Raw genomic sequence first — 13,579 nt, forward strand, 5'->3', positions numbered from 1 at the left:
AGGTAGATCTTCTTCTGTCCACCCGGCCTCAATCAAAAGCCTGGCGGAAGAGCTCCGTCTTACAGGCCCTGTGGAACTGAGTCAGCTCCGGCAGGGCCCTTAGCTCTTCCAGGAGCTCATTCTACAAGGCAGGTCTCGAGGCCAGGTGGACTCCCAATGGGCCAGGGATCACCAGTTTATTTGTACCTGAAGAGTGAAGAATCCTGTGCAGGGCAGAGGGAGAAAGACCGTTCCTCAGGTACCCATTATCAAAATGGGGCTCAAATATTTTATACAAATAATTGTATAAAAAGGACAATCAAAAGAGACGTGCGGGTCAGTTTCTATATTGCTAATTTTGCATGGACAGTACCTATCTGAGTTAATACATCCACAAACTATTTCAAATGCTTGAGAATCCTTTTATCCTTAATATTTTTTTTGATCCTTTGTATTCTGGTCTAAGGTCGTATGACTAAATAAACTAAAGCTCCTATCTGAAAGTGCCACTTTCTAGAAGCTTCCTAAAAGAATTGCCGAGGGTACAGCATTGCATCTGGCCAGAGAGAAAGCTTTCCAGTGGTTTGGAATTAGAAGATCTTATAAATAAGGAGCAATTTGGCCTGCTTTGGGTGAGATCTCAAAATACAAGGGGGAGCAGGTTTTATTAGCTGCACAGAAGTTTTCCCATCCCCCTACTCCCAGTTGATTTAAATGGAGAAGCAGGTGTGTGTGAGTTCTGCATGCCAAGAAGATGTTCTCCAGCTGAGTCATGAACCCTCTCCAAGTAATACAATTTGATTTTACAGTCCTGACTACCTCACAGTATACCGTGGAGGGGGGGGGGTATACAGTCCAGTGCTAGAACATGAACTTTGCATCTTGGTCCAACTCCAATTTCTGGCATCTCTAGTTTAAGGATTTCAGGTAGCAGGTGGTGAGTAAGTCCTGCCCTGCTGAAGACTCTGGGGAGCTACCGAAGGGCATACTACCCTAAATTACATGGAGCAATAGCTTGGCTTGATAAAAGGTTGCTATATATATTCACAAGGAGCTCCTAGTGGGGCTGTTGATCAGAGATGGAACATCAGCTTTGAATCCAAAGGTCCCAGGTTCGATCCTTGGCATTCCCAGTTAAAGGATCTCAAGCATCAAGTTCCAGAAATGACTTGTCAAAGGCTTTCATGGCCGGAGTCAACTGGCTGTGGTGGGGATTCTGGGCTGTATGATTGTGGCTGGCATTTTCAGAGGTAGGATGTGGCACAGAGCCATCCTCATCTTGCTAAGTCCTAACTATGAAGGTGCCGACCACGGTTCCTAGGAAAATGTCAGGAACTAAAGCTACCAGACCCCAGCCAAACAGAATCCATCAGGAATCGCCTTCTGTAGCCTGGAGCTAACTCTGGAGAATCGCTGCTATCTGGAGCTGATAAATGAGCTAAATGACCGAGCGGTATGACTTAGTCTAAAGTGCCTTCATGTGTGCATGTGTTTGGAAAGATCAATGGATTTCAATCGGAGTGGCTGTGAATCCCAAGAGCACCATTTTTTATCATTTAATATAGAGGCTCATCAAATTTACCATAAAACCTTAATCTTGTTCATACAGTTGAATTATATGTTTTCCTGCATCTGCTTCTGAATCCCCCAGGGCCAGGCTCAAGATTATTCTTAAATCAGGATGGATTGATTTAGAGAAACATGGGGGGGGGGGGAGGGGAACCACCCAGAACAAACATCATTTAAGAAATAAACGCAAAAGCTCATGGAAGGTGATCCACTGCTGTAGTTGAAGACTGATGACGCCTTTGTGAAAATCAATTTACTCTCCCCCTCAATCCATCCTTCTCAATTTATTAAGTTAGTGAAGGTGGGCATGGCTACTTCAGCAAAATCAGTGAAGATCTCAAAGTGCAGCCTGTTCAGGGTACCAGAGCCAAGAATTTGCCTCCCAAGATGCCCAGTTCAGAGGAAACACTTTTCTTCATGGGACCGATTCACAAAATGCAAAGTCTTTGCATTTTGGCTGCCACAAGGGCTTTCAATCACAGGTGTCCTGGGAACCCTGTGCTACCACGCATACAGGGACCATGTTCCAAGTACATGGGAGTACGTGGGATAGGGAATACAGTCAGAATGGACCTGAAGAACTGCTGTTTCCCCATTGGAGAGCTTGCAGGTAGTTGCCATTACATACACATCTCCAAGGAGCAAATGACACCTTCCCTGTGCTACTGCACTTTGTGACAACAATACGAGAGAGAGTGTGTATGGGGAGGAAGGTAGATGTCTAGGTTTGCCAGCTCTGGGTTGAGAAATAACTGGAGATTTGGGGGGAGGGGCTAGGGAGGGTGGGGTTTGGGGAGGGGAAGGACTGCATCTGGGTACAATGCCATAGAGCTGAGCTGAACTTCTGGGGAGCTGAACTCTGCTGTCTAGACAGCAAATGTAATACTGGGAGATCCCCAGGCCACACCTGGAGATTAGCAACCCCACTGATATCCCTTTCCATGAGTGCTGTGGTCTCCAGAAACTAGCCCCCTACACACACACTTGGGAGTTACAGAGCTCCTAGTGCATGATGCTGGCAGGGGCTCATGGAAATTGTAGTCCATGGATATCTGGAGAGCCCCACTTTGGCCACCGTTGCCTTAGATTCACACTGACAGCCTCTCGGCCCGGTTCTGATGGCAGACTCAGCCAGTGTGTTAGAAAGGCTCCTAACTAAGTTATAACTCAATGCCCAGAGGTTACCAACCTCCAGGTTGTAGCTGGAAATTTCCTGGGGTTACAACTGATCTCCAGGCAACAGAGCTCAGTTCAGTGGGAGAAAATGGCTACTTTGGAAGATGGACCCTATGGAATTATAAATCATTGATACCCTCCCCTCCCCAAACTCATCCCTTCTCAAGCTCCACCCCCCCCCCCTCAGATCTCCAAGTATTTCCCAAACAGGAGTTGGCAACCCTACACATACCACACTTGCATTATGGCCATATACTCCAGTCACCATCCAACACACTCATCCAGCATATCCCACCAAGCCTTTCAGTTACAGGAAGGCAACATGTCCCATGTCCCTAATTGTGAGCAAGGACAGCTGGATGTTTCCTTGTCTTGTGACTGCTTGGCTATGCTCTGGGAACTCCCCCCCCCAAAACTCCCCCCAATAGGTCTTGTATCTGTGCCTTTGTTAAAAATGAAACTGCTGCACCAGAGGAGTAAGTTATGGCTGTGCTCAGAGGGAGGAGGGACGATGCAGTGTCTCCATCTGCAATGCAGGGAGTTCAAGGCTGCCCTGCTAAGTAATTCTTAGGAATAGACTTCTGCTGCCGGCAACTGGCAGCTTTTGCCAAAAGAGAAAAAAAACAAAAGCAACTGGCATTAACCGAAAAGTAGGGGAAACTCTAGAAACATTTCAGACTTCCTTACTGTATAAAACAGAACAAAGAAAAGAAGCAGCTGGCTTTTTGCTGGGGAAAAAGAGGGAGCAGGAAGGGAAAATGAAGACAAAGTGTTTTGCTGTTCTCTGTAAATGTCCCTAAAACGGACTCCGAGGGAAGCTGTGTTGGCCTGCAACAGAAGAGCAGGAGCAGAGTCCACCAGCAACTTAGGCACCAACTAAAACTGCTGCGTTGCATCTATAATTTCTAAAGATAATGTTAAGTTGGTATAGTGGTTAGGAGCACCAATTCCTAATCTGGTGAACCAGATTTGATTTCCCACTCCTCCTCCACATCCAGCCAGCTAGGTGACCTTGGGCTCACAACAGCCCTGATAGTGCTGCTCTCACAGAACAGTTCTCTCGGAGTCACTCAGCCTCCCCTACTTCACAGGGTGCCTGTTGTGGGGAGGGGAAAAGAAGGTGATTGTAAGCCGCTTTGAGACTCCTTCGGGTAGAGAAAAGTGGGGTATAAAAACAAGCTGTTCTTCTGTGACCCCTGTGATGAAACATAATAACAAGTGTTTGTGTTATTCATGCAAACATTTTTAAAGGTCTTCTACAAATGAGACCAGAAGTACAACGATATAGGCTAGATATCAGGGGGGGGGGGGGAATTCACAGTCAGAGTAGTTCAGCAGTGGAATAGGCTGCCTGAGCTCCCCCTCCCTGGCAGTCTTCACGCAAAGGTTGGATAGACACTTTTCTTGGATGCTTTAGGATGCTTAGGGCTGATCCTGCGTTGAGCAGGGGGTTGGACTAGATGGCCTGTATGGCCCCTTCCAACTCTATGATTCTATGATTCTATGATTTCAATTGGGTCTTAAAACCCCAAAAATCTTGAAAATAGACATGGGACTTTGTTTTTGCACATGATAACAGCTGCAGGACTCTTATATGGAAGACCTAACAAGAAAACTGCAAAACTACCTACAATGAATAGAGAACTGGTGGCTGAAGACGTTAGAATTAGTGGAAATGGCTAAACTTGTTACAGGTTAGAGAAAAGACAGTAACTCTGGAACCTCTAATGGCCTTCTTGGAAGAAAGGGAAAAATGTCTGGATGACTCTATTTTGTATTTTTTTTAATATAATTTTATTATTTATTATTATATTTTGTATTGTTGCTACCTTTGTATCCTTCCTACCTTTTAAAAATTGGTAGAAAAAATCAGCACTAGAATTTTTTAATTAAAAAAAGGTGTTTGTGTTATGAGAAAGGGTGTGCCTTTCACACAAAGCTTTTGCTCTCTCTTCCTTCCTCAAGTACAGGAAGTTGTCTTTTTTTTTTTACTTTCACTTGACATTAGGTTCACTCAGAACACAAAGTGTGTGACTCCTGTCCTCCCCCTCCCTGTTGCTCTGTCTTAAAGGGGAAACGGTGGGATGGTTGCAGTCAGGCATCCACATGCAGCTTGCCCAGAGGGGGAGTGGAACTAAACTCCACTTTCCTCCTCCCCTCTCAGGCCTTTAAGGGTTTTAAAAAAAAATTAACAGTAGAACTAGAGCTATGCAATAGGAATAACTGCTGACACATTTGACACAGGGAGAAAACTACATGTTATAAGGACCACAGGCCTACCACTGAAAACAGCGGCCCCATGTCAGCTACAATGCTATAAGAACCTCAGGACTGCCGCTGAAAATAGCAGCCTGGTGTCAGGTAAAGTCCTGTTTTCCATAACAGGAAGTAACACCCCTTTGCCTTCATTCTGCTGTCATTATACTGTCTTCCTCAAGCACCGCTCTGTGTCACTGGCTTGGGCTGGCAAGACATGGGAGAATTTATACTGCATGTTAGAGAACTGGAAGCAGAGAGCTAGACAGGATCTTGAAGAAAGGATCTTGATGAAATTTCTTATCTGACGACTCAAATGGACTGAAAGGTCTAATAAGCAGTGTCCTTTGCGACTTGCTGCTTCTTTTCTTTAATTTGGACTAGGTGAAGAAAAAAGTCTCCTGACGCAAGCTTCTGATCCCCCCCCTGTTTCCATGGCAACCATTTTGGGTTCTGGTCAAGAAGCTTTACGCTCTGTGGAGCTCTGCGACATTTCAACTCCTGTTACCACATCGAATTCAGTTGGCGCTTCTTGATATGCTTTTAATTGGCTCCCTTTCTAGATTTTTGCAAAAAATTGAGAGAAGAGAAACCGCAGATCCTCACGACAACTTTCTTCCCCCTACACAAGTTCTCATCTTCCCCAGTCTCTGAAACTTCTTTCAGCAAGAAAGCTCCGAATCCCCATATTCTCCTGCTCCAGTTTCCGCCATGCTGTCCCTACACTTGAACAGCCCTGTCCAAAACAGTTGCATTTGGGAGTAAGGGAACCTATTATCCAGAGCTTGTAATCCATTTTGAGTTAAGAGGTAGCATGCTCACCAAGCATTGCTCTGTCTAAAGTTTCCTAGAAGAACAAAAGCTGCATAAAACAGCAGTAGGTTGTCAGACAGATTAAGTGTAAACCGTGTGATGAACTGAAGGTCAGATAAAGGTAACCAACCTTATTTGGCTGGTTTGTTCATCAATCGCATCCACGGCACTTTCCACAGAGCTCAGCAAGGACTGGATCTGATTGGCTGTCTCCTTCAGCAGGAAGCGGGTCACAAATTGGTCCACGTTAGTCCCTCTTTCATATACCTGTGGGGAAGAGGAAGATAGAACTCTGAATAACTCCAAGTATAGTATTGGCTCTTCTTTCCTCAATGTATGTGGCATCTTCAAAAACCCACTTTCTCTTAATATTGGTTTTGACCTTTAAGGCTATACGTGATCTGGGTCCTACCTATCTGCAGGACCGCATATAAAATTCAGCAATACAATTTAAAAGCCATTCAATTAAAAATTAAATTAATGTTCAAATCAAGTTAAAATTTGCATGCATATATTAAAAAAACAGTAACAGAACATTGGGATTAAATTGTCCTTATTGCAGGAGCCTGTTTTTAAGTCTGTTGTTAACTGACCTGAGCCAACCAGGATAAGGCAGTATATAAATAACATTTGTACTTTATTTTATTTTAGAATGTCTTGTTTCCATTTCACATCTTCTGAGATCTGAACCCATCACTTTGCACCATTTTCTGTTTCTGTGTTGTTTTTTCTGCTCAGCCTGTTCATCTTTCAACATCATTTGTTATCAACGAACCAACATGATGTGTTAAATGTACATTTCACATATGCCTGATTTGCAGTGTACACACACAGTGTGCATAAAAAGTGCAGTCATCTGAACAGACCAAACCAACGGTGGAAAACAGAGAACTGAGACCACTGACAAAAATAGAGATGAACATAAAAAGTGACCGAGATAATGACTATTTGTTTGTTCTGGCTGTCCCCTTTGGCTGAACGTCTTATTCAAATCAAGCAATCATTTCCTATTCAATGTTTGATGCTCTACATTGACATCAGTAATGTCACCAAAGCTTATATTTACCTGGTTCTGCATACTAATTGCACCTGCTCATAATGCTTTGAAACCTTATACAATTTTCACTGCGTCAGAATATAAACTGTGCTTTTGAGTGTACCCAGGTGCAATCGCCCAGTGGACCGGAGCATCAAATAGGGACATTGGGTACTCTGGAATCCATGTGTCTCTGGATTCCTTGCTCCTGGGATGCTCTTGTCTCAATGTCACTGTGTTTCCTAGCTCCCACTTGCTTCTTCCCCAAAGAGCCTGTCTTGGCCACCCCCCACTCTCTTTGAGCTGAAATTGCTTCAGGAGAGTTCAGAAGGCATCACTTGTGGGAGATCAGAAAACAGCGGCTTTCCCTGAAGGATCCCAGAAATGCCCAAGGGATAAGGAATTCTGGGGATCTCTGGAATACGACAACATTTCTTGCTTGAGTCTCAGTGGTCCTTCAGGCTCCGGAATGTTCTTATTGTGGTAAAATTACCCATCAGACAAGAAGCTCCTCATGGTATCCATGTCAGTCTGTTATCACAAAACAGATTTCCATCATAATCTCTTGTGGAACAGAACCTGTTTCATCAGCTGCGCCAAAAGCTTGTACCCATGGCCCACCAGGAACTAGCCTTTTTCCCCCCCGATGAAGAAGCTTTCATGACATCCAGACCACATCCTTTATTTGCTCCTCTAGAGAACTTGTATGCCACCTCTACAGGGAGCCTGCCTGAGGCAGTTTACAAAACGCAACGTAATAGAAACACAAAACATTCAAAGTAACTCATTAAAATCCAGAATTTAAAAACACACACAGCCAAAGTATAAATACAGATGGCTGAGACACTTAAAATACCAGATTTTAGCCAGAACAGACAACCGAACAGCTTAAAAATTACAATTTTAACACTAAAACCATGTCATAAAATGTCATTAAAAGATCACCCTCTTAGTTAAAAGCCTGGACAAACAGAACCATGTTTGGACTACCGCCTAACTCACAGCAGTGTAGGTACTGGGCCAGCTTCGAGTGGAAGGGTATTTCCCATGTGAAGTGCCAGTGAGTGCCACTTGCTGGAAAAAAAATCTCTTCTCTAATTGCTCTTCAGGATACCACTGCCCACATCTCTATGCAGAGGGCAGAGGCAGGTGGGTACCCTTTTGTGAGCTCTGCAAGGATTAGTTGGCATGTTGATTTAAATCACAGTTGAAGAGACTGGTTTGTTGTTCTGCAGCTACAGAAATCACCAGATCATCCCATGAAGGAGAAAGCATCAGACTGAGTATTGCTCACTTTGTATATATGGGGCAACAAAAGATTTCCCCCAACCATATTTCTCTAAAGAAACCATTGTGGCATTTCATCTTAATGACAAAGATTCTGCAGTACGATCAAAAGAATAAGAGTACAGAATCTCAAAGGCTCCAAAACGTCTATCTTTCAAACAAACGCGGCTGCTTCAAGCTTCTTTTATTTGTTAATGGCCGCAGGGATTTTCGTAGCCCAGCACTGGAAAAAAAGATACGTTCTAGCAGTTAAGTTTACGGTAATTAGCAGTACAATTTTATGCATGTTTACGCAGAAGTAATTCCCATATTGGGGCTTGCTCCCAGGTACCCCTTTTCAGGGCTGCAGCCTAAGTGTTAGAAATTGATTTATTTCTTCAGAATAAGGGCAGGCAAGCTGAGAAATCTGCATTACTTGAAGATAATCAGTAGATTATTTCATTATTGAACAAGATTAAGAAGGGGAGAAAGACAGAGAGAGATACAAGAGATGATCAATATATGAGACTAGATTTTAAGCCCTTTGTATGTAGAAATACAATGGGCGCTAGAAAGGGCCGAAGCCTCCCCCCCCGCCCCCGTCCCCGCCCCCGTCGTCCCCCCCCCCCGAGTCCCTGGCATGGCCCAAGGAGCAGGCCTGCCGCGTCTCTGACCGCATCTTGGGCTGCGCCGAAGCTTCCCCCTGCCCCCCCCCGATTCCCCAGCCGAGGTACGTCATCAAAAGACATAACATCACACACCTGCAGATCTCCTTCCTTGTTCAAACCTTTGCCCTCTCCAGGCACAGCCCCCAAATCTCCAGGAAATTCCCAAATTGAAGCTGGTAATTTTCAATAACCCTGTGAGATAGGATGGGCAATCTCAAAACAAGAAAAATCCATGAAGTTTTATTAGGGCCAACTAAAGGGATAGGAAACACTGGGCAAGGTTGTGGGCTTATCAGCTCTTCATCAGCCCCCTGTTATGAAATTCAGAAAGTGGAGATGGGGGAAAGCAGGTCACTCATTGAGTTTTGTGCTAGGCAGGAGGAGGAATATGAATCTTGGGTCTTATATACATTTCTGTCCATCAGGTCAACTGAAACAAATTTATCAGCTACCCAGATTGAGAGGACTAAAAAGCATACCCCCCTCCCCCAGTTCTATAAAAGAGACCAGACGCAACCTTGGAGGAGAAACACAAACTTTTGCAAGAAAGGGGAAGGCAGGAAGTTGGAGGTGACTGATGGCCACAGGTTCTTGGGGAATTAAATAGAAATTACAGCAGTGTAGGGAAAGAGGATTTCTGAATCTATACTCAGCGGCTTAATTATCTGCCAGGAGCAATCCATCCGGAACACATAGAAATGCATCCCCTTGAATTTATTTGATAGAATATACAAAACAAACCAAGAAAAATCTGCTACAGTAGAACAGAGGAAGGGTAAATCCGGCATTGCATAGACAGTTGTTCGGTTTTTATTTATTATATTGAATATAAAACTCCAAGGAACAGCATTTCTCTCCCAGTGTTCCAGATGGATTCATAGGGGCAGGCAATTAGCCACAGCATGCAGATTTAACAATACTTCTCCCCAACCCAGCTGTAATTTCTGTTTAATTGCTCAAGGATCCACAGGCTATCAATCACAGCCAATTGCTTGGGCTGATTCTCCCTTTCTCAGCATGAGTTTGCAAGTTTACATCAAGTCTTTCTTACAGAACTTTGATGAGTGAAACCTTGTTTAGGAGGTTGCCTTGGACTGAGTCAGATGACCACTGGTGAGCACTGTCTCATCTCATGGGCGGCAGCTCTCCAGAACCTTATACGGATTCATGAAGCTGCTTTATACTGAATCAGACTATCTTGCGATGGCCTACGGCCTACTGCAATAAGTTTGACTACTACTGAATCAGACCATTTGTCACATCCATACTGACTCCTCGATGAACCAGGCTTGGCATAGCAGCAAAAGTGGTTTATTGAAAAAGTGAAACAGAGCACATGATGCCTCTTGTTGAAACCGATTTGCTAGCTACATACAGACCAATATATTCCCCAGACACACTAACATGACGTGATTTAGAAAAGGCAGAGTCACTACTTTCCCAAGAGAACAAACGACTCAGTAATTCCCAGGTGCCACTTTCAGCACACAAGGTCCAGCTGCAGATAACTCTCCAACTTCCCCCATCATTCAGCTCCATCCTGTTGATGGAAACAGACCAGGGGCCCAGTACAAAGTGAGATAACACAGGCCAGCAAACAAACGCATCTTTCCCCGGCTGGAACAACCAAGTCCCCTCCCCACTCAAATCATGGTGGGATGCTGCAGCAGAAGATCCTGACACCATCAGTCCATCAAGGTTGGTCTTGTCTATTCAGACTGATAGTGGTCTCAGGAAAAGGTTCATCACAACATCTACCACCTCAACCTTTTCCCTCTTAAAAGGAGATGCCAGAGATTGAACCTGGGACCTTCTGCATGCAAGGCAGATGCTCTGCCATAGATCTACAACTCCCAAGCTCTAAACAGTGTGGGGACAGGGCACCTGAAGGACCTCTTTCTTTGTATCAGCCAGCTTATGATCTAAGGTCAGCATTTCTGTGCCTCAATCAGCAAAACAAGGCAAGCAGAAATAAACATAATAACACTGTGAAATAGCCTTGCTCATGAAACTTGTCTGGAATTTACCTTACTGGCTTTTAGACACCAAGCCGAATCATTTGATTTCACCGTGGCTTTTGACTTTTTTATTTTTTGCTTATTGATGCTCCCCCCCCCCTTCTGCTTTATGCAGCATATTGTGGGAGCAATCCCCAAAACACTTTCCTGGGATTAACCTCATTGAATAAAATGAGACTTACTTCTGAAGAGATCTGCTGAGGATCACTCTAATTGGCAATCTGTTGCATTTCTTTATATATACACTAGAATCAAAGCCTATTTTAAAAATGGGCTTTGAAAAGGGGTAGCAGGCAGAAGGGTGTGAGAGGGTGGCTACGGCTCCCTTTGGCCAGCAAAGTAAGCTAAAGGGAGTGGAAAGGCCCTCCCCTGTGCCGGTGGCAACAGGGCTTTGCTGTCCTCAGGGAGGCTGCAAACTCCCGCTCTCCCCCCCCCCCCAGCAGGAACATTCCTGCGGGCCACGAAGCCTTGTTGCTGCCTCTCTCCTCGTGGGCGACAATGAAGACCACAGCCACAAGGCTTCTAGCAGGCAAGGAGGGGGGGTGGGAGCTGGAGTGGAAGGGCCAATCAGGGTGAACCTGGACAGACAGGGCCCCGGACAGTCTCCTCCCAGGAGGCTGTTTCCAAAATATATAAGGGAGCGAAATAGTGTTAAGGATTTGCCTTGGGTGCTTTTACCACTGGAGAAAAGCTTGATTCTGTTGTTTTTAGTGGATTGCATTTATGTTAAGTATTGTAAAGTAAAACTGATACAAGCAAATAGTCAATTTTATAAATGGTTTCCCTTCAGCCATTCCATCTTTCTCTACCACCACCAAATAGAACTAACTTTAACATCCCACCTTCACCAAAATGAGGACAGGAAAAGCAGGTCTTGGGTTCTGCCTACATCACTGCTGGTTTAATGCAGCAAAGCGATATCATCCTAAGAAGACAAAGCGAGTCACAGGGAACTTTTATTTAAAAGTTTAACAACAAAGGGGCAAAGCGGGAAGACAGACTAATGTTTTTTAAAAAAATATATCAGCAGCTATTTTTAATAACTCCACCAAGACATAATAAGGGAGCATAGAGATATCACTCATTATAATTTATTTGAACACACGCGCAGGCAATTTGAATAATCAAAGTCCCATACACGCAAATGGCTTGGGTTTATGACAGAAAAGATTAACGAAGGTCTGTTGCTATGGGAACTGATGAAGGCACACAGATCTCAGCAGAATCAAGGGCACTCTCCTACCTTTCTATTTAAAAGAAAAGCAAAAAGGGGGGAGCTAGTTAAAAGCATACACACACAAATTAATTCATGCAATTAATTACAACTCAGCCAAGTTCTTTCCCTTCTTGCAACAAGGTAAAAGAAAAAAGAAAAAAAGATCCAGCTGAGGTCCAGACCAGAGATGAAAAGCCATTTCTCTCCTCTTCATGTCTAAAGTGGGTTGGGTCAGCGCTGGATGGCTGGGCATTTGGATCCCAGCTGGCCTGAAGCCTGCAATGGGCAATCCATCCCAAGGCCCCAGTAATGTCAAAACTCTTGTTTCCCCCTGTCTCTTTTTCATGCTCCAGAGTAAGGTTGAAAAACAGTCAGTCCCTCTTTTGCATTTGAATGGGACAGGATTTCTACATATCCCAAGCATGCACTGACACCTGCAGTTGGCAAATGTGTAGAACTGGGAAACACCACCAGGACTAAAACACACCAGATGGTGCAGAGGCAGTTACTGAGACCCTGACAACTGCTTTTGGGAATTTTCTTTTGCTAAAATTTTAAATATTAGCAAATATCTGGTCTTCTGCTTCTGAGCGATCACAAAAAAACAAAACAAAACCCAGAAACGGGCTTAACAATAACAATAACTGGTTACTTTCAAGCGTTTCCTGACCTTTCCCCTTCCAGCTCCACACAGCTGCACATCACTCATGGTGCTCTCAATTCAATTTCTCAGTTCAATTCATTACCCACCCTTTCCACCGGTGCTTTAGCCATCCCTTTGAGTGCTTTTTCACTGACAGAAGCAGGGCTTGGGCAATACGGCAAAGAAAAGGGCTGCTTTTCAAGACCCATGGTGAGAGTGAAGTAGCCGTCTCTTTTCTATTCACAAGAGAGAACATCAACCAAGGAATCTTTGGCTCCACAGTCCTGGCATCTTACTGTAATCAGCAGCATGACACAGAATGGAGAGTTGCAGCAGATGGTTGCCAAATGACCAGTGCCCCTCTGGCCTGCTCCTTTCAATCAGAGCCATAGGACAGAGAGTAGACTGCAGCACACAGGTCTCTGCACCCCACTCATTCTGTCATGAGCTGACTTCTGGAGCTGGGCTGCAGGAAGTTGCTTGACAGTGCTGGGCCCAGTTGCCCAAAGTCATCCTTGTCCACCCACCCAAGCACAAATAATGTCCCAGCTCAAGGCTGGCACTCATGGCAGCTCCTGATTCGCCTGGGAAATTCCCAGATGCTCCTGTTGCCCAGCAACTTTGTCTGTGATAGTATCCAAAGCCTTCAAGCTCTGGTATGTGATGCCATTGCCACCCAGCTGGAGCAGCAGAGCAATCCGTGGTTTCACAAGAGGTCCAATCTATATTAATTTTGGACCCAAGAAGGAGTTCAGAGACTCCAAACCACAATAGCAGTCTTTCTGAATCGAATGTCAACCCTCAGGCTATTCTGGCCAAACTAACAGGTGGTAACTGGAATGTGACCCACCATTCCAATGCTGCTTCCCCCACAGATAATAAATTATTATAAATCATCTCCTAAAGAAGATGTTAACATATAGTCAGAAGTCTAGGAGT

The 13,579-nt window shown here is 44.5% G+C and overlaps 1 protein-coding gene across 2 annotated transcripts in view; it reads right to left on the bottom strand.

Annotated features, from left to right (window-relative positions):
• Window positions 1–13,579, bottom strand: part of NECAB2 (N-terminal EF-hand calcium binding protein 2) — a 136,165-nt gene that overhangs the window by 26,157 nt on the left and 96,429 nt on the right. For both annotated transcript variants that reach the window (XM_077309904.1, XM_077309905.1), the window contains exon 6: window positions 5,924–6,060. In XM_077309904.1, coding sequence (XP_077166019.1) covers window positions 5,924–6,060 — 137 coding nt within the window. The remainder of the gene's footprint in view (window positions 1–5,923; window positions 6,061–13,579) is intronic.

Source organism: Paroedura picta, chromosome 14 (genome assembly GCF_049243985.1).
Source record: "Paroedura picta isolate Pp20150507F chromosome 14, Ppicta_v3.0, whole genome shotgun sequence".
NCBI classification, from domain to species: domain Eukaryota; kingdom Metazoa; phylum Chordata; class Lepidosauria; order Squamata; family Gekkonidae; genus Paroedura; species Paroedura picta.